The sequence below is a fragment of the Mytilus edulis genome, chromosome 5, assembly GCF_963676685.1.
Source record: "Mytilus edulis chromosome 5, xbMytEdul2.2, whole genome shotgun sequence".
Lineage (NCBI taxonomy): Eukaryota > Metazoa > Mollusca > Bivalvia > Mytilida > Mytilidae > Mytilus > Mytilus edulis.
This window is the reverse complement of record NC_092348.1, coordinates 90,612,611-90,638,583: the sequence shown is the minus strand read 5'-3', so window position 1 is coordinate 90,638,583 and position 25,973 is coordinate 90,612,611. Positions and strand designations below refer to the sequence as shown.

General features: G+C 32.4%; 1 protein-coding gene across 1 annotated transcript in view; it reads right to left on the bottom strand.

Moving 5' to 3' along the window:
• The window catches only part of LOC139524791 (ATP-dependent RNA helicase DDX1-like), a 188,436-nt gene that overhangs the window by 15,776 nt on the left and 146,687 nt on the right, over nucleotides 1-25,973 (bottom strand). Inside the window, exons 21-24 of the mRNA XM_071319873.1 lie at nucleotides 6,445-6,591; nucleotides 5,806-5,879; nucleotides 1,955-2,027; nucleotides 855-927 (exon numbers count right to left, since the gene is read on the bottom strand). Coding sequence (XP_071175974.1) covers nucleotides 855-927; nucleotides 1,955-2,027; nucleotides 5,806-5,879; nucleotides 6,445-6,591 — 367 coding nt within the window. The remainder of the gene's footprint in view (nucleotides 1-854; nucleotides 928-1,954; nucleotides 2,028-5,805; nucleotides 5,880-6,444; nucleotides 6,592-25,973) is intronic.

The window sequence follows — 25,973 nt, the reverse complement described above, 5'->3', positions numbered from 1 at the left end:
AGGCCCTTGGATCTCAGCCTTAACTAAAACAGAATGAAAGTCGACAAAAGGGATGCAGGTATACATAGGCCCTTGGATCTCAGCCTTGACTAAAACAGAATGAAAGTCAACAAAAGGGATGCAGGCATACATAGGCCCTTGGATCTCAGCCTTGATGAAAACAGAATGAAAGTCGACAAAAGGGATGCAGGCATACATAGGCCCTTGGATCTCAGCCTTGACTAAAACAGAATGAAAGTCGACAAAAGGGATGCAGGCATACATAGGCCCTTGGATCTCAGCCTTGACTGAAAACAGAATGAAAGTCGACAAAAGGGATGCAGGCATACATAGGCCCTTGGATCTCAGCCTTGACTGAAACAGAATGAAAGTCGACAAAAGGGATGCAGGCATACATAGGCCCTTGGATCTCAGCCTTGACTAAAACAGAATGAAAGTCGACAAAAGGGATGCAGGCATACATAGGCCCTTGGATCTCAGCCTTGACTAAAACAGAATGAAAGTCGACAAAAGGGATGCAGGAATACATAGGTCCTTGGATCTCAGCCTTGATGAAAACAGAATGAAAGTCGACAAAAGGGATGCAGGCATACATAGGCCCTTGGATCTCAGCCTTGATGAAAACAGAATGAAAGTCGACAAAAGGGATGCAGGCATACATAGGCCCTTGGATCTCAGCCTTGACATAAACAGAATAAAAGTCGACAAAAGGGATGCAGGCATACATAGGCCCTTGGATCTCAGCCATGACTAAAACAGAATGAAAGTCGACAAACGGGATGCAGGCATACATAGGCCCTTGGATCTCAGACTTGACTAAAACAGAATTAATGATGATTAACCTAATTAATTACCTTTCTGCTCTACCTACTCGACCAATTCTATGTATGTAATTCTGTTTTTCATCCGGCAGTGTCACATTAATTACTGAAAATATACATAACTAACTATGAACAAAGGCAAAGTATTTGTTTAATACTATTCATTATTATTAATTTATCTATTTTGTTTATGCATGTCTTTAGTGAACACAGTCACCTTGGTCTGATTAAAAAGACAGGTTTTTTAAGTTTAGCTTTTCAGCAATTTCTTAATATGGTAGAAACAAAAATTGCTTATGGTAAATTATTGTATCGTACAGAGACCTACAGATGTATTTTTGTCTCTCATCAATAGTTTGCAATCATACAACCTCTCCTTACTTTTATAAAGCAAGATCTGTCACTTCAATATCAATATATATTTCAATACCTTAAAATAGTTGAAATTGTTCTAGATAAAAGTTTAAGTTAAGTGCCCAGTGTCAAGAAATTGCTTAAAACTAAAGTAGTTTTGGGTGTAATTAATTTCATAAAATTTAACATTTTTTCTTTCTTACAAACAACTTATACACTTTAAATATGATATTATACAACGTGAAGTGAAAACTTATAAGTAAAACCTATATGCTTTAATCCACTTTATATACTGATACACATGGACTTATCATTCAAGTGGTATGTTTATGGATCATAATTTGACTACAGCCTTGAAAAAAAGGCTTCTTTATCACATTGTACATAAATCAGGCCGTTAGTTTTTCTCGTTTAAATTGTTTTATATATGTCAATTTCAAGGACCTTTATAGCTTTCTATGCAGTAAAGGCTTTGGTCATTGTTGAAGGTCTTTCAGAACCTATAGTTGTTAACTTCTATGTCATTTGGTCTCTGATGGGGAGTTGTCTCATTTGGAAATTATACAATATAATCTTCTTTTTATATATGTACCATGGATTGAGCTCAACAAATATTGAAAGAAAAGTCTGTGTACCAAGTTGTAATAGTTGTCAAGGAAAAAAGATATGTATTCACATCCATAGCAACATGCCTTAATACTTTAAATTTACTCTACAGTTTAGCAGCATGTAAATTTGTTGAGAATATTTCCTAAATAACAATTATAATGAGTACAAACCATAAGGAAGCTTTGAAATATCCAGTCCACGGGCTGCTACGTCTGTACAGATCAAAAAACGAACTTTCTTTTGCTGAAAGTAGAAAAAATTATTGTATAGTAACTAAATGTGGTATTTAAAATGCCAATGACACAATTCTCCATCCAAGTCACAACCCCTGTAGCAGTCAAGACACTTCATTCTGTTTAAGCACCTTTGGCTTTTATGTTCTCGAATGAGTTAAATCTTAATTGACTTGGATTGTCAGTTTTCTTACCAAAGTTCAGTGGTTCTCCCTGGGCACTATAGCTTCCTTCACACAAAAAAACATATCACCATGAAATAGCACTATGATGTTGAAAGTTGATGTTACATACCAATCAATCAATCAATCAATCAATTGAATGTTTTGCTTTTCCTTTGCTTTTGCTTTTCCAAAGATTGCCAAATGAGAAGATATACAAGTATTTTAAGATTTGGACAACATACAAGGTTTCCTCATGAGGTAACCTTTTTTAAGCAGCTCAAGTTTTTCCATAGGTCTTCTTTGAATGATATTATAACTGATGAAGGTGTCAGAATTATACTATAGACTAAGTTGAACTATTTTCAATGTATTAACATAAAATCTGCTCCACATGAAAGCACCTAAATTTAGACCAAACATAGCAAAGTATCAAAGACTGCAATAAAGTCAAAAGATTAAACAAGTCTTACATTCAAAGGAATAACATGACTTCTATCTGCCAACAATTAAATGTAAATAGACTTACAATAATTAAAACATTACAAGTTAATTACACCTAACTGAAATAATCTTGTTACTTTTAAATGCATTTCCCCCAACGTGTGGTATTATCTGCTGTAGGATAATCAATAGTAAAATAAAAGCAACTTTTGAATCAGTAACACCTTCATCCAGTGTAATATTACAGTAACTTGCATGGTTTGACATTTTTGATAATTCCCTTAATAATCAACCCACAACATTTATTGTCCATAAATCATTCAAGATTTAACGAAATTAAACGTTAATTCCAACTCTGATAATGACTAGACATGAAAAAACCATTTCCACGTCTTTTTTAGGTCTTGATAAAATATTTAGCCGCAAGAAAAAAGAGATATCAAAGCTTTAAAGATATTTTGAAACATTCAAAATGAAAAATGTGGTTTTTGATCTAGGAGAGTTAATAATGTATTTACAACGGATTAATTTGGACACCAGTTTTATTTTTTAGATTCAATTGAATTAACAAATCAGAGAAAAGATCACAGCTAGGAAATACAAAAATTCCCATAATTCACTTGATAATAAAGTCTGTTTAGAATCATCCAAAATATCAGCAAGAAAATAAATCTAAGTACATAAAAAAAATGGCAATGATGTCAAGTCTTTGTGAAGATCATAATAGGTAAACAAATACAAATTTTTAATAACTAGTTCAAAATTTTTTTCAAAAAAATAAATAAAAATGTTTTTACATGACCATGATGACTGGTTTATACTTTTAAATTCAAACTTTTAAATAGTTTCACAAATCATGTTGGATTTAATAAGTACTGATAAAGAAAAAACTAGCCAAAGCCGTTTATTCTATCCTACAATCAGCAATTTTACTAAGCAAATAAATTAAGTGACATTTGTATACTATGCAAATATTCTCTACTAGTATTCTGACTCTATTTTGAGCAACCAGTTAGATTATTAGAAATTATAGTTTACATCACTTATAGAAATTAATCTGATTAATATGCAGGTTGTGTGTCAAAGTTTTGCTAACAAGGGTATGTTCTACTTCTTGTTTTAAGGTACTTTTCAGATCTTCAGACTTTTTCAAATAAATACACATCTTCATTAATATGGTCCAAGACCACAATTGTCGTCCCTTAATTTTCGTTGTCCACAAATATAGTCCCTAGTGCTGACAGTGGGTTACTTGCCAATATTTTTTTATACCCCTTTCAAATTTATTTCTCCATGTTTTATGCCTCAAATTGCAAGAAGGGGGTAAAATTACGCTGTAAAAAAATTTTGGTTCAGAATTTTAAAGGAAAGTAGTGATTTGGTCCAGCTGAAAAAGGTTAAAGATTTCAAGACACCCTAAACATAAAATTGTCGATATTTTGAGTTTGAGGCGATGAAGTTTTCTATAATTTTGATATAATTTGTCCCAAAAGTAGTACAACACACTGTAAAAATTTCATTGAGAACGCGCAGGTGGGATTTTTTAAATTTTCATTTATGTTCTAAAAGAAATGCACTACGAATTAATTGTGGTCTCGGACCATATGAAGGCTGCATTTCAGAATGGCTGATAAAATAATTATCAGAAGAGAAAGTAAATCAGAGTGCTGTCAGATCCTTGTCATCAAAGCTTGGACACAGGATCTGTACTTTAATAAGATTGACTAAGAAATAAGATGTGGTATGATTGCCAATTGATATATCTCCACCAGAGACCAAAATACAAATAACTGAAATGTCCTGGTTTAGATTTTTAGGTAGACAAATAATCTGTCTGTGTATTTATTTTTGTCATTACATATTTCTGTTTATCATTTAGATTTTTCTTTTTTCAAGGATAAAAAAGAAATCTGAAATGACAAATATGAACACACAAGAGACAGATTATTTGGTCTGCTTTTTAGATTTATACCATTGACAAGATTTAAGTATGCCTTGTGCAGACAAAAACATTAATAATTAGATATTGATATCTGATGCTACTCAAATTTAGGGGATTTTTCTTTACATTTTCTGTTATATTAAAAAAATGTTCATTGCATATATACTGAAGTTAATATTTAATCATTTATAAAATTCTAATTTATTTAAAATGTTCCTGTACTATTGCCCCACTTGAGGTCCAATTTTCACTCAGACACAGCTAATCAATGATAAAACATCCAATAAAAGAGTCTGCAATATTTATCCATTATTTTTCCTTATTGAGATTTACCCATTTATAGCAAACCTTAACTCTATAAAGTTTTCATCAGATTTCATTTATGTTTATTTACATTTAAAGCTAGACAAAACCATAAGCTAAGTTTAATATAAATTTATCGTCAGTACTAAGTCTGTATTTAATTGAACTTTTTGACCATTCTGCCCTGAAGCCTATGTCTTAATTCATTGGATGATTTACAGCTTCATTTAAATACTTCATAGTCATAGTCTTCTTCTTCAGACAGTTAATTATAACGGAACAACAAAAATCACTCATGACTCTCCTATGTCTGTCAAAGGTTTCCACAAATTATATATCATCAATTCATTTTTATTCCCAAAATTAAGATTAAGACAGAAGTTTTTTCTGATTTCCTTGTAGGCACAGTAATTCTGTACAAATATAGCCAAAAATGTGAGTTTAAACATGGCAACCTTATGTTCATATGTCAGATAACAAAAATAGTTTAAATCTAGTTACTGAACAGAAAAAAAAACATTGGTGAGGAAAAGTTCAACAACATATATACATTTAGGTTGGAATGTGTTTACATATTTTAACAATAAGAAAGTATAGGAGCTTAGTTATTCTTTCGTTAAAAAATTAATGAATATTGAGGTAAAAACTTTGCATTGCAGAAAACATCCCAATACTTTCAATTTTTCAAAGATAAAAAAATATGATTTGGAACCACGCTTTAAAGATTTTGAATTGTATCATAATATGTAAAGATTTAAGAAACTTTTCTGTTAGAGGTATATTTTCTTTTTTTTTCTGGTGAATTTTTCAACTTATTGTTTTTTTTTGGAGGGGAGGGGATTTTACTAACAAAATGACTATTCACCAACAGTCAAGGCAATGCAGCTTTAAGGAAATAATTAAAATTCCACAATGGTCTTAATAGACTGGAAACAAACCTTAAATTTCTCTAAATTTCCTTTTCTTTCTTGTGGTTTTCTGTCACCATGGAGACAAACACAGCTATATTTTCCTGAGAAAAAAAAAATGTTCTAAATAATAATAATATATTAAAAAAATAACTAAATTTCTACTGAAGAAAACTTTGACATTGATCTGCATAACATATCTGCCACTGTAACATTAATTGACTTGCATTAGGCAATTTTGATCACATGTCTTTATAATCACATGTCTTTATAATCACATTACTCCCAACATATTGAACATGTTAATGTCAAGAACTTCTTCTCTAGTTGTCTCTGTTTATCTTTGGGGTTTTGTTGTTTTAGACAATTAGCCGTTAATGGCAGACTTTGACAGTCAATTCTAAAATTCATTGACAACCTGTTTAGACTTTGTCAATTAAGAAATTAACATAAGATGTAGACAGTGTCTTTTGTGGAAAACCAAATGTTTACACACATTTATCAAAATTGCAACATCAGTATCAAAATGGACATAGTTGTTGGTATTGCTGACGGAGATATTAAAAAGTAAGTTTTAGCGATCTATTCTTTTTTTTACAATGGTGAATAGGTTGATTTTCTATATCATTTTGGCTTCATCAAATTCTTAATTCATGTTAGACAACTGACCTCTGCCTCTGTCTCCAAGATATCTTTCAAGGTTATCACAATCGACCTTTGTCCTACAGAAAATAATGGCTGCATCCATGTTGTGTTCATCGATTGCTGTAACAACATATTCTCCCTTCAATATTTTTATAGCTTCTGAGAGGGTTTCTGAAGTGAAAAGAAGATAGATAATTATTAAAATAAAAAGATATTGTACATGCTGAAATGTCTCACTGGTCCTTTTAACTTGTAACTGAAAAATGTTTTAACAAGTCTTTGAGATAAGGATCTACCTGTATGTATTAAGACCAGGTGCTCCACAGGGCGCAGCTTTATACAACCGCAGAAGTCGAACCCTGAACAGTTGGAGCAAGTATGGACACAACATTCAAGCTTGATACAGCTCTGAATTTGGATTGCGATCAAATTTTTAACATAATATGAGTTTCTGATACAAAACAAATGTCAAGATCTTACAAATCTATTGTGCAATTAAAGATTTCTTCTTTTAACTTTTCAAAAATTTGGAATTTGAAAAATTTGAAGAAAAAAAATTGATAACAACTACAACCCCCCCCTTTTTTTGCAATTAGTCCAAAACCTGACATTTCTTTACACATAATATACAAGTAGTGTAATGGAGGTAAATCCGAACATACCCAACATTGTATGTTAAATGTTTTAGAATTACCTCCCTTACACTGCTTTTAAATTGTCTTAATTGTCCATTGACCAGAAATACCTAATTTTCCTTTTTTGCCCCAAATTCCAAAACATTTTGAGCCATAACCCCCCAAAGTCAATACTTCCCATTCCTTTCCCATTCCTTTATGGTATGGAAACTTGTGGTTTAATTTCAGAGAGATTCATACACTTAAACTTAAGTTATTGTTTGAAAACTACAAAAATGATTATTTTGGAACCCCTTTTTGGCCCCTAATTTCTAAACTATTGGGACCATAACCCCCAAAATCAATCTAAACCTTCCTTTAGTGATATTAAACCTTCTTATAAAAATTTATAGAGATCCATACACTTAAACACAAGTTATTGTCTGTAAACTAGAAAAATGCTTCTTTTTGGCCCTTTTTTGGCCCCTTATTCCTACATATTTGGGAAAATTAACCCCAAACTGAATCCCAGCCTTCCCTGTGTTAAATGGAAACTTGTGGTACAATGTCAGAGAGATCCATACAGCTACACACAAGTTATTGTCTTGAAACTAGAAAAATGCTTGTTTTTGGCCCTTTTTTCCAGACCAAATAACCCCTTAAAATAAATCCCAACCTTCTACTTATGGTATACATTGTGGTAAAATTTCAGAACAATTGAAATACTTATACACAACTTTTTGTCCTGAAACTAGATAAATGCTGTTTTTGGCCCCTTTAGGCCCCTAATTCCTAAACCTTTGAGACCATAACTCCCAAAATCAATCCCAAGCTTCCTTTTGTGGTTATAAACATTGTGTTAAAATTTTATTGATTTGTTTTTACTTATTCAAAAGTTATTATCCGGAAACAATCGGGATGCTGAAGAAGCCGACACCAACTACGTGATACCAATATACGACCAAAAATTAAAATTTTTGCAGTTGTATAAAAACTTGTTATTCAATAAACTATGGAAAATGTCAAGGTCAGGTGACTCCTGTAAGACAGACTTGTAAGACAACTTTACACTGGATCACATACTAACTGTTGAAGAGGTCTGAAGATGCAGTAAATTCTTTCATGCAGATTTCAACCATACATCTTACATACTATCCAGATTAGCATTTATATGTCATGCATTCTGTAAACAAGTAAGACACTCTAACACCATCTACCTTTTTTTGATATTTCACTTTTAATTCTGAGCCTAAAACCTGTGGAATATACAAATTGTTCATGAATTTGCTGACAAATGTAATCATCCAAAGTATGCTACTGCCCATTAACTGGCTGAAGAGCTAAGTTGTAATTTATAAAGTTAAGCAAAACCCCATTCTCAGGTTAGGTCAGGCAAATTAATTCCAATGTCAAGGTTAAACAACTCATTCCTAGGTCAAGGCTAAACAAAACTCATTCCTAGGTCAAGGTTAAGCAAAACTCATTCCTAGGTCAAGGTTAAGCAAAACTCATTCCCAAGTAAGGTCAAGCAATTTAATTCCTAGGTCAATGCTAAACAAAACTCATTACTTAGTCAGGGTTTATGCATTTCCATTATCAGAACTATTTATATGTCTTTGAAAAGAGTTTAAATAGCATATACAAATAAATATATATACTATGTTTTGGTTTTATAGCATGAGAAAGCAACATCACAACATTTATAATGTCTTTGGATCTTAAAGATGACAGAATGGGGTGAAATCTTGGTCATATTTACATATGAGCTGCCCGGCTGCGTCGGATAGAAATCGACCTTATGCAAGTGCATGTACACATATACATATCTAAGACTTTGATCGATTTTGGAATGTCTAAGATATAAAAGCTGCATTTTGGTCCGTTTAAAAGGGTTGTCTTCTTATGAAAACCTACTTTTGGAACAATTACAGACTTTCCGTAGAAATTATTTTAACCCAAAATAGGTTAACAGAGGTATTGATTTTCATTTGCATAAGGTCGATTTCTATCCAACGCAGCTCATATGATATGTAACTGAAATATCAAGGTTCATCAAGCCTTGTAAATCAACAGATGAAGAAGATCTCTCCATAATTCAAAGCTATCATATATCTCCATTCTAATATGTCAGCTATCATATATCTCCATTCTAATATGTCAGCTATCATATATCTCCATTCTAATATGTCAACTAAGCTATATTAACGAGTTGTCCACTATTTTGGTGCTGCTTAAGTAATTAAGAGTTTTATAAAAATCTGACGTCAAAGTATCATTTAGATTCATATCTGTAGCTGATCACTGTTCATTCAGAAATTATTGTGAGAGGTTTTTATCTATGCAAATAGGTGAGTATCACAATAATACGAATTCACAGTCAAGATATCTGATACATATAAATAATTGCAGATTTTCCTGAAATAGCAATATTTATTTTTCATTTGTTTGATTTGGCTTTATATCTAATGATATATTAAGTTTTTCTTTTGCTTAAAAGGTAGCAACAATCCATCAATGGAATACAGATCATGTGACAACAAATCCTCTTTTCCTATTCAATTATATGGGTTGTTAGTGAGTTACTTCCATATATAAGAAGATACAATGTTTTTTTTTTTTTAATAAAATATTATATCTTTGGACAGAATATAGAATTATCAAAACTATTCTAATAGTCTGTTTGTTTTCTTAAAATCTAAGCTTGCAGAATGAAGCTGACACTTTGACATAACAAAACAAAACAAAACTTGTAATTTTGTCTTTATACTAAAGTGCTCTCAATGGACTATAAAGACACTGATAATTGATGTAACACATCATTAACATCATCTTGTAAATAATAGAATAACAGACAGTTCTGTACTTTAGAAACATTTCCTTCCACTATCAGACACATAATCAAGAAAAAACGTGAAATTCAGCAAAGTAACGTAATAGTTATAAAATACATGTCTCTGAGAAATAAAGTGAATAAAGTCAATCTGTTTAGACACAGAAAAAGTCACATTTTCTTTTCATTTAATGTTGTACAAGATTGTACTGTTGTAACTACACCCAATGATTTCCATTTTGAACATTATGAGTTTTATATATACTATAACATACAAATTTTGTTTTATTAACACAAATATTTTGATATAAAACAAGACAAAATATAAGCAACTTCAAAACTAAGTGTTTTCTATGATGCTCAACACCAAATACTTCAAATTCAAAAGGTTAAGCAGCAACATCAATGAGCAATTAACATTTAAACAAACAACAATCTAAAAAAAATTACAGAAAACTGAAAAGCAACAAGAGGATTATGTAACAAAATATTGGTGGCTTTGTGCTGTTTTCTGCTGTTTGTTGGATTGTTGTATCTTTTGACACATTCCCAGTTTCCATTCTCAAAATTACATATCTTTAGCCAAAGTTTAGGGTCTTCCTCCTTAACGAAAAAATGTGTAAGTAAGATTTTTTTTTTCTTTGTCTGACCTGATTTTCAGGGAACCATCTACAATTTTGTCACGTTTCACTGCTAAAAGTGTCCATATGTATTTTGAGGCATATACAACATGGACAAATGATGAATAGGATAGCAAACCCTTAAAAACACATTTTTTATTATATTAGTCTTCAACTCCTTTTATTTATTATCACAGTATAAGAGCTCATTAACTATTTGACCTAGTTTGTTTAACCTTAATATATTGTAAAATATTTCAGCTGCATTATAAACAATTCTAGCAACACTTAAACATAAAAGTGATACTTTGATAGTAGTATAGTATCGGTTAAGGGTCCTTATACAACTCTAAAATCATGTATTTATAGAAACTTAAATATCACAAGGATTATTAAATAGATAACACAGTTTTTTATAAACTCAGTCAAAGTTTGTTTGCAACAACAGACACAAAATTATCAAATGCCATTTTAGAAATAACTTAGTATTCAGGGATATCAGCTTATTGGTAACCCATGATTTTAGAAAAATTAAAGGGAGATTATTCCAAACATAAGACAGAAATTTTACAAACACAGTCACACCACAATTTCTCCCCAAAGTTGTTTTGAAGCGAGAGCTAGGTGCTGTAGAAACCATTTTTGTTCTTAAGCATAGCGAAAAGAATCATTTTTGTACTTAAGCACAGCGGAAAGTATCATTTTTGTACTTAAGCACAGAGGAAAGAAAGTAGAACTACAAGTCTTTGACCATGTCTTTATAAAGCATGGTTTTCCCTAGTTTGTGTCGCATCTTATTAGTAGTAAATACTCATGAAAAGTATCACTACCCATGGCCTGAGCTCCAAGGAGTTTAAAATAATAGAGCAGAAAAGACAGTGCAGACATATAGTTCAACTGATTAACTTAGGCCTTCTGCCAATTAATCAGTGCAGTCCCTTTAAATTTCAAATGACACTGACCAGTTGCAAAAACTTGGTTTAAATATGATTTTGGTTGTTGAAATTTACAAAATTGACCATTGGTAAAAGAAAGTTGAACAAAGATGAGCGATCTTTGTCATAAATTATCAGTTAAGTAAATATAAAAAAAGAAGATGTGGTATGATTGCCAATGAGGCAAACTCTCGACCAGAGACAAAATGATATAGAAGTTAACAACTTCAGGTCTCTGTATATGGTCTTAAACTGTTAGCTATACTCATACAGCAAAGTCTGTTATAACCTCCAGTGACTTGTGTACTCAAGAAAACCAGAAGTGTGAATACTTATAATTACAATGAAAGTGACAATTCTATATACAGCACATTAATTGGTTCTAATTTAAAAATAAATTTAACTTTTAAAACCTTGAAAAGTTGAGTAAAGGAAATGCTAGAAACAAATATTCATTTTGTCAAAAACAGAATCTCTATAATTCCGCTAATTTGTAATTTCAGTTAAAAACTTCTTCCTATTTAGTTCCTAATTAAAGAAGATTTGTTTATGATGATATCACAATTCTTTTGGCTCAGGGAACATTTATCATTATTTCCGGCCTTGTAGAAATACCATGCAATATGTGGCCTCATTAAAATAAACTTTGAAGATTGGGTACAGATGTTATCATGTTATATTTTGTACTTTTCAATTAAAAGTCAAATAATTTTCTGCAGTTATGAATTAAATGAAACAAAACCATTACAACAGGAATCATTCAACTGTTAAGCAATTTTCTTGTAATTAGAGACTTCAATGAAAACCTTCTCTCAGGATAATTAAACAATTGTTACAAAAGGTTAACGTTACTATTGGAGCAGATCTGCTTACACATCTAAAGCACATGAATTCAACCCTTGGGTTCATTATTGGTCAAATTATTAAGTTTTCTGTATAATATTTTGTCATTGTTTTTCTTCTTATTATTATTATTATCTATTTATAAATATTAAAATCAATATGGCCAGGAGTACCTATTTGACTCAATTCGAATATACTGAAATAATTCTGAAATTTTAGTTGATATTAAACCTGGTATATGATGAAACGGCTCTTGATAAAATAGTAGTTCACTAGTCAGCAGATTGGTAAAAAAAAGTACATGTGGTCAATAAAAGTACATGTGGTCAATAAAAGTACATGTGTGGACACCAAAAGTACATGTGTGAACACCAAAGTACACGTGTGGTGAATAAAAGTACATGTGTGGACACCAAAAGTACATGTGTGGACACCAAAGTACATGTGTGGTCAATTAAAGTACATGTGTGTACACCAAAAATACATTTGAGGACACCAAAAGTAAATGTGTGGAGACCAAAAGCACATGTGTGGACGCCAAAAGTACATGTGTCAAGACGCAAAAAAGTACATGTTTGGACACTAAAAGCACATGTGTGGTCAACAAAACTACATGTGTGGAAACCAAAAGTATATTTGAGGACACCAAAAGTACATGTGTGGAGACCAACAGCACATGTGTGGAAACCAAAAGTACACATGTGTCAAGACACCAAAAAGTACATGTGTGGACACTAAAAGCACATGTGTGGTCAACAAAAGTACATGTGTGGACATCAAAAAGTACATGTGAGGACACCAAAAGTACATGTGTGGAGACCAAAAGCACATGTGTGGACATCAAAAGTACATGTGTGGTGACCAAAAGTACATGTGTGGAGACCAAAAACACATGTGTGGACACCAAAAGTACATGTGTCAAGACACCAAAAAGTACATGTGTGGACACTAAAAGTACATGTGTGGTCAACAAAAGTACATGTGAGGACTCCAAAAGTAGATGTCAAAGAATCTAAGAACTAAGTTTGACTCTAGCAACACTTTGAATTTGTGAAAATCACAGAAATCAGTTGGTTTAATACCATATACTGAAATTAATGTTTGATCCCCATAGTATTCTCTTCCCATCTTTTACAATATAAAAGAAAAAAGAACAATTTAAAAAACATCAGTTTGACCTTTTGTAAATAAAATACATGAGATTCTTTCTGCTTCAGATGGAAAGACTTGCATGGTATAAATCATTTATAGAGATATAATTCCCTGGTCTACACCAAGTAGAGGGTTCTATGGTACAAATCATTTATAGAGGTATAATTCCCTGGTCTACACCAAGTAGAGGGAAATTGGCAAATAAGGAGTAGGCTGAAATATATTTAGGCTTTTTACATTGGCCTTTATTTTGAATAATATTTTCTGAATAAGCTGGTTAATTCTGGTAAGATTATGTAACTTCTGTATTGTTTGGTAATAAAATTCTTAAAACCATCTATAATGAAATGACTAAATTCCTGGCAAAGAATACCAATGGTAAATTGGATTTATCATTTCAAAAATGAATTTTATTACCAACATTTTGAAATAAATTCTTCTATAATAAAAATAAGATTGAAATGTTCATAAAGCAGCAGTGAAGATTCTCTATAAGTACACAATATAGTTTCAGTAATAACTGCCATATGCTTACAATAAACCCACTGTAATATCTTACTTTACTTCATTAAAAGATAATAACCGAAGAACAAATTACCAAACCATTGGAACTAATGCACACTTTAAAGTGTTCTACTAAAAAACATCAAAATAACAGAAAAGCTTGTAAAATTGAACAGAAATAGCAGGTACATAAAGTTTGTATTTTATTCTAAACAGCTGTACTTTTTATGGCCACACACAATATCTTAACAAATATTTTTTGTTCTTTTAGGTGTTTATAAAGCATGTTTTCAAAGAGACATGTGTTTTGCTTACTAAAATTAGCAATGTACTTTATCATAATCACAGGGTTTTACAATCTTCACAGGAGGTCTCCAAGTTATGAAGCATAGTGCAGAAGTAATGGATGCTTTCACAAACCTTTTTTATTTGTTATGCATGAGGATTCTGTGAGATAAGGCTTTCTATATTCCAGCTTTTTCTAGCTGTGTTGAATACCCATAACAGTGGCCTTCGGCTGTTATCTGCCCTTTTTCAGGTTGTTGTCTCTTTGACATATTCCCCATTTCCATTCTCAATTTTACTCCATAAATTTTTGATTAAAAACAGAACAAAAAAAAATCTAATAAGAGCATGTCTGATATTTTTATGTTTTTACTTTTGCACAAAAGATATGTATTTTTTATGACTGTCTATTGATTTTTTTCCAGCAATGACCCAAGGTCACCATCACCAAGGACAGTCATTATTGAAAGAATGACTGACATTTTGTTACAGTAGTGAACAGTGCACTCCCATTAACGTTGAAGTTTTGACCTTTAAAATTAATATTTTGTTAATGCATTTAATGCAAATATGCAATCAGCATTAATGCAATCATCGTCAGGTGATCAATAGCTTAAAATCATATTTCACTTATGGATGAAAAATGATTTTATAAATATAACTTGAGCCTTAGGTAATTGCAAATTAGGTGCTCTTTTCATTTGTATTATGGAAACTCCCTTTTAAAAATGTCACACAATTTTCAGATTAACAAACTAGGTCATCATAACCTACTCATGTTAAATACACATTCATATGAAATACTCTCTGCGATAATGACATTGTTAACTTCTAACCATTCCGAAAAAGATAAGGATGATGATTTTAACCCTGACATATATCATGACAAAATTGGGAAGATTATAGAAATCCTCAAGGAAGTTTTAACAAATGCTGTTAATTAGGATTCTAAAAGTAGATAAATGTAACTGAAATTGTTCAACAAGTTTGTACATACTGTTATGTATATATATGGTTGTATGTGTTTTGTAGTTCAGTTGTGAGAGTTGTGTCCCTTTGTATATAATGTTGCATATTTGTCATGTGATGTCATTGGTCTCTTATAAATAAAAGTGCTGTGAAAATCGATGTGTTTTTGTTGCTCTGAAGCAAGTATAAATGTCCCCCACATACGCTATATGGTGGAGGACCCCATTAACAGACTTGGGGAATAGCTCTGGTAGCAAAGATAGAGGCGATTATATTGACAGATAAAAACACATCTGCTTCCATTTCTATATTTTATTCAGACAAAAATGACGTCGCAAACAGAAATACAAAATACTGGTAAAAGGAGAACAACTCTCTCTTACACACTACTCTGACCATACACACTGATATAACAATTCAGATATTCAGCATTGAAAGATGATTTGTTGCTCTCGTATGATGTTTACGAGAATCTAAAGCATATATTAATGTGCCATATATACCAAATTTGACAAAAATAACCTTGTTCAAAAGCTACATGATTTATATGTCCCAAGTTAAGAAGAAAAAATCGACAAATCAATGCCCTAACAAGAAATCTACTGACCAAACAAAATAATCAAATGGGAATTGTACTGTAATAATATTTGTCTTAACCACTGATTAACATGCAACAAGCTGTCAACAATAACACTGATAGAATTCATGGTGATAGACATTAACTGTCTGACCAGTATTCTAATATAGTTAACCTCAAGAAAATACACTTCCAACAAGTCAGCACAACCTATTTCATCAAGAAAGGTTATAAAGTAAAGCCATCAGATCTATTGTACCTTGTATCCTCTTTCTTATATGTTTTTTTTCTTCAGTATTGAAACTGACATTAATTCAACCAAAAAATTAGTTATAAGCTTAATTTATACAATGAAATCTTGTTTATAAATACTAATAACACCGACCAAACAGAATTATACTTCCAGCAGAAACATATATCACTGGAAAGGTTATATAGTGCAGTTTTTAATTCAAAACATCTAAATTTAGGGTATTTATGGTTGGTCTTGTTAGTGTTTAATATCAGATATTGTTTGGTTCGTCTATTTGTTATATAATTTCAGGTTAATTAGTTTAAACACGGTTTTTGGAAAAATGATATGAGAATAAACAGGATTAAAATTTAGTAACTGCACCAGACACCCGTTTTCGTGATATAATAATTTCACCTTTTGCAAATCTGTTATATGACATTTTCAAAACACAAAAATTGCTGAAATATTAATTTCAGCAATTGTTTTGAAAATGTCATATCACAGAAGAACTTTATGGGAGCTCTGATAATATAAAACATGGATTAGTTGTTTGTTTGCCAATGAGACAAATATCTACTAGGGATTAAAGGACAAGGATGTTTTCACAAATACAGGTTGTTGTACAGCCTTTTACCATGAGCAAAACCCATACTGCATAATAAGCAGGCTAAAATTGGCCCATATATATATATATATATATATATACTTCTTGTTTTTTCTAATTTCTAAGTCTGGAGAATGATGTTTAATAAACCAATGATCAGAAGTTAACATTTGGTAAAAAAATAAATATATTTCATAATCCAGGAAGAGAAAGTTTAAGAGTATGTGCTGAAACAGTCAAGCATGTTCATCTGTTTTGTACTTTCTATCTAGAAAATAATAATACTAAAAGAAGAAGAGCAAAACAAATTTAAAGCAGGATCTGCTTACCCTTCCAGAGCACCTGAGATCACCCCTAGTTTTTGGTGGGTTCATGTTGCTTATTCTTTAGTTTTCTATGTTGTGTCTTCTGTACTATTACGTGTCTGTTTGTCTTTTTCATTTTTAGCCATGGAGTTTTCAGTTTATTTTCGATTTATGAGTTTGACCGTCCCTCTGGTATCTTTAGTTCCTCTTTTAAAGCTTATGATGGTATTTAGTCATACAAATGGCCACCTAAATTTGCTAACATCTACGTCATTGGGTCTCTGGTGGATATTTGTCTCATTGACAATCATACCACATCTCCTTATTTTATATAATCCAATAGTTTTATGATAGATTTTCTCCACAAATTTGTTACTTAAAACTATTAAGATTAGAACTAACTGAACTAAACAGAGAAACCGTATGTTTACCAAGGACTTGCTATTCTATTTTTCCAATAAACTGTTTGATAATAAATAATCTATTTTATCTAAGTAAAACATAATTACTAGAAAACATACAAGAACAATCTAATTTCCTGAAATGAAACAAAAATCTACTAATGACTTCAAATGAAAAATAATTTCAAATTTCCGTGACCGTATCTTTTGTGATGAACAAACTCACCATATAACAGTAAGATCTGAAGTCTAATAATGATGTGATTGACAAATTTCCGGTTTGTAAATACTAATTAAGGTTCATTAATTTACCTATCCCTCTGATCATACTAATTAGGTAGATATCAGACACAAACCTGATATTGTTATCAACATCGTGACTATAGTCGTCAAAAGACTTGTCATTATCTAGTCATTACGAACGAGCCTTTTTAAACAGAAATGGTAATATAATAGCATGGAAATGTTATGGATACAAATATAGACAAGTCCAACCTTGGTAAATATCCGACCTTGGTTAAGGAGGGTCTCATTGGGGGGTTCTGATCCTGGATCCCGCTTACTGTTTTGTCAGATTCCCGATCCCGCTAACACTATGTAGGTAAGCAATTCTCAATATTTTGTAATTTCCAGTGTCCTGCTAGACCTCATTTCCCTTTTCACTGCACAATAATTTGACTTTCACGTGCCACGCTTACAAAAATTCAGCAATCCAGCGTCACACTTACACCCAATGAGACCCACGTTAAGGGGGGTATTGTATTTATATATTGTTCAAAAATTAAAAGTTCAAAACATTTTGATTGCCTATTCTTTACTATTGCCTATATGAGTATTTTAAAAAAATCTTGAAATTACTGTATCAGGTCTTTTGATAAATTCAGTAAAGACTATGGGCCTCATTTGTTTGACATATAGTGGAATTTGATGTGACTGCCATACAAGTGAGAGGTTTAGCTAGCTATGAAACCAGGTTCAATCCACCATTTTATACATAAAAAAATGCTGGTACCAAGTCAGGAATATGGCAGTTGTCAATCCATTCAGTTGAAATGTTGAGCTTTTGATTTTGCCAATTGAATAGGGAACTTTCTGTTTTTAATTTTCCTCGGAGTTCAGTATTTTTGTGATTTTACTTTTTTTTCCAGACATGTCTGAACCTTTCCATTTGTTGTTTTGTACTTACATCAGACCATTAGTTTTCTCATTTAAGTTGTTTTACAATTCATAATGTTGCAGCCTTTTATATAGCTTCTTCTATACTGTATGGAGTTTGAACATTGTTGAAGGCCATAATATAGCATCAAAGTCATTTGGTCTCTGGTGGATAGTTGTTTCATTGACAATCATACCACATCTTCTTATTTGTACTTATTCCAGTCCTGACATATATAAATGCTCATATAACTCTATATATATAAAAAAAAAAATAAAAAAATCCCACTATAAAGGATAATTGATTCAATCTTTAAATTCTCAATACTCAAAGGAACAATTTGTATCAAATCACAATACCCTAAACAATGATTCTGAAATTAAAATTTACCACAAAAAATATTACAAAGCTCAAGTGGACAATAAATCCAAAGAATATCATTATTAATGCTAACATCTTACAATTTGGGAACAGATATATTCACTATGATTTCATATAAATCATATCAGAACCATAATTAGATTCTTATTAGTTTTCTTTTCAACAAGAGAAATAAATCCATCATTGCTTTAAAAGATTTGAGGGGTAAATAACACATAAGGGCAGATGCTCAGCAGGGCGCAGCTTTATACGACCGCAGAGGTCGAATCCTGAACAGTTGGGGCAAGTATGGACACAACATTCAAGCTTGATACAGCTCTGAATTTGGATTGTGTTTTAATAGTTGACACAGCATACTGGTTTCTGACACAGAATGAATGTGGTCTAATGAACTTAAAAATTTCTTCTTAACTTTTTTTTTACAGCTAATCATCTCAAGACAATCATCATTTCTTCATACATAATTTTCAAGCAGTGTAATCAAACATATATATAACAGTATTCTTTGAATGGAATTTGATTACCTCCCTTATACTGCTTTAAAATTGTCTAAATTATCCTTTAAGCAGAAAAACCCTTGTTTCCCCTCCTTTTTTGCCCCTAATTGCTAAATAATTTGAGCAATAATCCCCCATAACAATTCCTTCGTAGTATAGAAGCTTGTGGTATAATTTCAGAGAGATTTATACACCTAAACACAAGTTTTTGACTGGAAACTACAAAAATGCTTATTTGGGCTCCTTTTTTGGCCCCCAACTCATTGGAATCCCCCTTGGAGCAAGAACCCCAAAACTGATTCCAAACTTTTTTTTTGTAGTAAGAGACCTTGTAGTATAATTTCAGAGAGATCCATACACTCAAACACAAGTTATTGTCTGTAAACTAGAAACATGCTTCTTTTTGGCTCTTTATTCTTACGTGTTCAGGGAAATTAACCCCAAACTCAATCCCAGCCTTCCCTTTGTTATATGGAACCTTGTGGTACAATGTCAGAGAGATCCATACAGTTACAAACAAGTTATTGTCCGGAAACAAGAAAAATGCTAGTTTTTGGCCCTTTTTTGGCTCTTAATTCCTAGACTGTTTGCCCCATAACCCTTAAAATAAATCCCAACCTTCTACTTAAGGTATTAAACATTGTGATACAATTTCGGAGCAATTGAAATACTTATACACAAGTTATTGTCCTGAAACTAGATAAATGCTTGTTTTAGGCCCCCTTTTTCCTAAACCTTTGGGACCATAACCCCAAAAATCAAACCCAACCTTCCTTTTGTGGTTATAAACATTGTGTTAAAATTTTATTGATTTCTATTCACTTATACAAAAGTTATTATCCGGAAACCATCTGTCTTCGGACGATGCCGAAGACGTGATACCAATATACGACCAATTTTTTTTTGAGTTTGTCTAAAAAGTCAACAGTACATTTTAATAGCATTTAAAAAAATAATTCACAAAATGTTACTGCTCAACTCTCATCTTTCAAATAAAAGAAGACAACATCTTTGTCTGTCACTTTTATTGAAATAAACTGTTTAATTAATGTGGCATCTTAAATAGACTTCATTATTGAAATTGTTTAAACATGTATGTTTATTTGTAGTAAAGGTAAATCAGTTTTGACTCATCCAATCCTATCTCTGTTTTAATAAGGCTGTTTTGAAACTGGCAAATTGCATATAAATCTTTGACTTTTCACAATTAATTGCTGCACTGAGGACAGACAAACTGGCTGAGTCAGAGTGCTAAAATCTTATTAAAATTTTAAATTGATTTTTTCTATTTTAAAAACCAGATTAACCTATTTATTGTCTCTTGCTTGTTCTAATCATTGAAACCAAGTGATGAGATTAACCACAAACAGATTAGAGACACAAAAACTTCTGTCTAAAAAATAAAATTATAGCACATATTGTTTTAAATGTCAGATGCCGTCTAAAACAAGCTGAATATTAGTGTGGTTTTCTATTGAGTTCAGTAGTTTTGGCATTTCTTGTTTCATTTTTCATATAACAAATACCAACTGAAGCAAAAATTATGCCTCCCGGTGCGGAATTTTCCTGCTGTATTGAAGACCCATTGGTGGCCGTCAGCTGTTTTCTGCTCTTTGGTCGGGTTGTTATGTCTTTGACACATTCCCCATTTCCATTCTCAATTCTATTTTTAACATAATAATTAACCTCTCTTATGTTAATATAAAAATAAGAAAATGTGGTATGATTGCCAATGACACAACACTCAGAGATCAAATGATGTGGATGTAACCAACTGAAGGTCATTCAGTACAGCCTTCAAAAATCAGCCAAACCCATACCGCATAGCAAGCTATAAAAGGCCCGAAATGACAAATATATAACTATTCAAAAGAGAAACAAAAGAATAAAGAAATATGATATACAGTAAATCACGACAGGGATAGTCTATACTAAAATAGACTTAGTATAGAAAGTACCTGCTCACGACAAACACTGAATTACATGCTTTTGACTTGTAAACACTAATACCCTCATTCCACCACCATGAGCAGTGGATAGACTTTCAGTTTCCTAAAATTACAGTATAAATTACAACTACTTCATTAGATAAGAAAAAGTCTATAGGAAAACTAATCTGTTGATTGTTTTAAAAGTACAAATGTAGTGCGTCCAGGTTATAAACATTATTATCATAATATCAATATTTTACTATTATAAATTCAAAGCTGTATGAGCTGACTGTCAACTATGATGATGTTATTCTTCTCTGACAGATTTCATTGGCATTACTAACAAAAAACTCATCAATAAATGAAGCAAAAAAAACTTCAATATGTTATTTTTAAATCAAATGAGTAATGCAAAAGTTGACATGGCTATCAATGCATGTCTGGGTGTTCTGCATCCTCTGACATAACTTTCCATTATACAGTAAAATATAGGCTTCTGTGCTAAAATATTGAACTTTAATGGAAACATGTTTAGTTGCAACTTAACTTAACTTTGACCACTGAACCATGAAAATGAGGTCAAGGTCAGATGACACCTGCCAGCTAGACATGTACACCTTACAATCATTCCATACACCAAATATAGTAGACCTATATTGCATACAGTATAAAACTAGAGGCTCTAAAGAGCCTGTGTCGCTCACCTTGGTCTATGTGCATATTAAACAAAGGACACAAATGGATTCATGACAAAATTGTATTTTGGTGATGGTGATGTGTTTGAAGTTCTTACTTTACTGAACGATTTTGCTTCTTACAATTATATCTATAATGAACTTTGCCCATTAGTAACAGAGAACTATATTTGGTAAAAATTTACATATATTTACCAAATTAATGAAAATTGTTAAAAATTGACTATAAAGGGCAATAACTCATTAAGGGGTCAATTGACCATTTAGGTCATGTTGACTTATTTGTAGATCTTACTTTGCTGAACATTATTGCTGTTTACAGTTTATCGCTATCTATAATAGTATTCAAGATAACCAAAAACGGCAAAATTTCTTTAAAAATTACCAATTGGAGGGCAGCAACCCAACAACCAGTTGTCCAATTCATCTGAAAAATTCAGGGCAGATAGATATTGACTTGATTAACAATTTAACTTCTTGTCAGATTTGCTCTAGATGCTTTGAATTCATAGTTATAAGCCAAAAACTGCATTTTACCCCTAGGTTCTATTTTTAGCCGTGGCGGCCATCTTGGTTGAATGGCCAGGTCATCGGACACATTTTTCAAACTAGATACCCCAAAGATGATTGTGGCCTAGTAGTTTCAGTGGAGATTTTGTAAAAGATTACTTAGATTTATGAAAAATGGTTAAAGATTGACTATAAAGGGCAATAACTCCTAAAGGGATCAACTGACCATTTTGGTCATGTTGACTTATTTGTAGATCTTACTTTGCTGAACATTATAGCTGTTTACAATTTATCTCTATCTATAATAATATTCAAGATAATAACCAAAAACAGCAAAATTTCCTCAAAATTACCAATTCAGGGGCAGCAACCCAACAACCGATTGACCGATTCATCTGAAAATTTCAGGGCAGATAGATCTTGACCTGATAAACATTTTTATCCCCATGTCAGATTTCCTCAAAATGCTTTGGTTTTTGAGTTATAAGCAAAATACTGCATTTTACCCCTATGTTCTATTTTTAGCGGTGGCGGCCATCTTGGTTGGTTGACCAGGTCACGCCACACATTTTTTAAACTAGATACCCCAAAGATGATTGTGGCCAAGTTTGGATTAATTTGGCCATGTAGTTTCAGAGGAGAAGATTTTTGTAAAAGATTAATTTAATTTATGAAAAATGGTTAAAATTGACTATAAAGGGCAATAACTCCTAAACGGGTCAACTGACCATTTTGGTCATGTTGACTTATTTGTAGATCTTACTTTGCTGAACATTATTGCTGTTTACAGTTTATCTCTATCTATAATAATATTCAAGATAATAACCAAAAACAGCAAAATTTCCTCAAAATTACCAATTCAGGGGCAGCAACCCAACAACAAATTGACTGATTCATCTGAAAATTTCATTGCAGATAGATCTTGACCTGATAAACATTTTTATCCCGTCAGATTTCCTCAAAATGCTTTGGTTTTTGAGTTATAAGCCGAAAACTGCATTTTACCCCTTTGTTCTATTTTTAGCCGTGGCGGCCATCTTGGTTGGTTGACCAGGTCACGCCACACATTTTTTAAACTAGATACCCCAAAGATGATTGTGGCCAAGTTTGGATTAATTTGGCCCAGTAGTTTCAGAGGAGAAGATTTTTGTAAAAGATTACTTTAATTAACGAAAAATGGTTAAAAATTTACTATAAAGGGCAATAACTCCTAAACGGGTCCACTGACCATTTTGGTCATGTTGACTTATTTGTAGATCTTACTTTGCTGAACATTATTGCTGTTTACAGTTTATCTCTATCTATAATAATATTCAAGATAATAACCAAAAACAGCAAAATTTCCTCAAAATTACCAATTCAGGGGCAGCAACCCAACAACCAATTGACCGATTCATCTGAAAATTTCAGGGCAGATAGATCTTGACCTGATAAACATTTTTACCCCCACGTCAGATTTGCTCTAAATGCTTTGGTTTTTGAGTTATAAGCCAAAAACTGCATTTTACCCCTATGTTCTATTTTTAGCCGTGGCGGCCATCTTGGTTGGTTGACCGGGTCACGCCACACATTTTTTAAACTAGATACCCCAATGATGATTGTGGCCAAGTTTGGTTTGATTTGGCCCAGTAGTTTCAGAGGAGAAGATTTTTGTAAAAGTTAACGACGACGGACGACGACGACGACGGACGACGGACGACGGACGACGACGGACGACGGACGCCAAGTGATGAGAAAAGCTCACTTGGCCCTTCGGGCCAGGTGAGCTAAAAAACCAGACCAAAACACAAAAACTTAACTATAACCACTGAACCATGAAAATGAGGTCAAGGTCAGATGACACCTGCTAGTTGGACATGTACATCTTACAGTGCTTCCATACACTGAATATACTAGACCTATTGCTTATAGTATCTCATATATGGACTTGACCACCAAAACTTAACCTTATTCACTGATCCATGTAATGAGGTCGAGGTCAAGTGAAAACTGTCTGACGGGCATGAGGACCTTGCAAGGTACGCACATACCAAATATAGTTATCCTATTACTGTACTTATAATAAGAGAGAATTTAACATTACAAAAAATCCTCAACTTTTTATACAAGAAGTCACTGAACCATGAAAATGAGGTCAAGGACATTGAACATGAGGCATCCATATACAAAGTATGAAGCATCCACGTCTCCCACCTTATAAAATATAAACTTTTAAGAAGTCACCGCCACCAGATGACTATCCCTATGTCAAGCTTTCTGCGACAAAAGTTGCAGGCTGGACAAAAACCAAACAGAAAACTTAATATACAGCCACAAAAAAAAACCAACATGAAGAATTACAACAGTCTAAAAGAACAGATAACTTAATATACAGCCACAAAAACCTAATCAAAAAGACACACATCAGTGAACAAAACACCACACAGAAAACCAAAGATACAGTCACAAATACCTCAACAAAAAGACATACATCAGTGAACAAAACACCACACAGAAAACCAAAGATACAGTCACAAATACCTCAACAAAAAGACACACAACAGTGAACAAAACACCACACAGAAAACCAAAGATATAGTCACAAATACCTCAACAAAAAGACAAACAACAGTGAACAAAACACCACACAGAAAACCAAAGATACAGTCACAAATACCTCAACAAAAAGACACACAACAGTGAACAAACACCACACAGAAAACCAAAGATATAGTCAGAAATACCTCAACAAAAAGACAAACAACAGTGAACAAAACACCACACAGAAAACCAAAGATACAGTCACAAATACCTCAACAAAAAGACACACAACAGTCTACAAAACATCAAACAGAAAACCAAAGATACAGTCACAAACACCTCAACAAAAAGACTCACAACAGTGAACAAAACACCACACAGAAAACCAAAGATACAGTCACAAACACCTCAACAAAAAGACACACAACAGTGAACAAAACACCACACAGAAAACCAAAGATACAGTCACAAATACCTCAACAAAAAGACATACATCAGTGAACAAAACACCACACAGAAAACCAAAGATACAGTCACAAATACCTCAACAAAAAGACACACAACAGTGAACAAAACACCACACAGAAAACCAAAGATACAGTCACAAATACCTCAACAAAAAGACACACAACAGTGAACAAAACACCACACAGAAAACCAAAGATATAGTCACAAATACCTCAACAAAAAGACAAACAACAGTGAACAAAACACCACACAGAAAACCAAAGATACAGTCACAAACACCTCAACAAAAAGACTCACAACAGTGAACAAAACACCACACAGAAAACCAAAGATACAGTCACAAACACCTCAACAAAAAGACTCACAACAGTGAACAAAACACCACACAGAAAACCAAAGATACAGTCACAAATACCTCAACAAAAAGACACACAACAGTTAACAAAACACCACACAGAAAACCAAAGATACAGTCACAAACACCTCAACAAAAAGACATACAACAGTGAACAAAACACCAC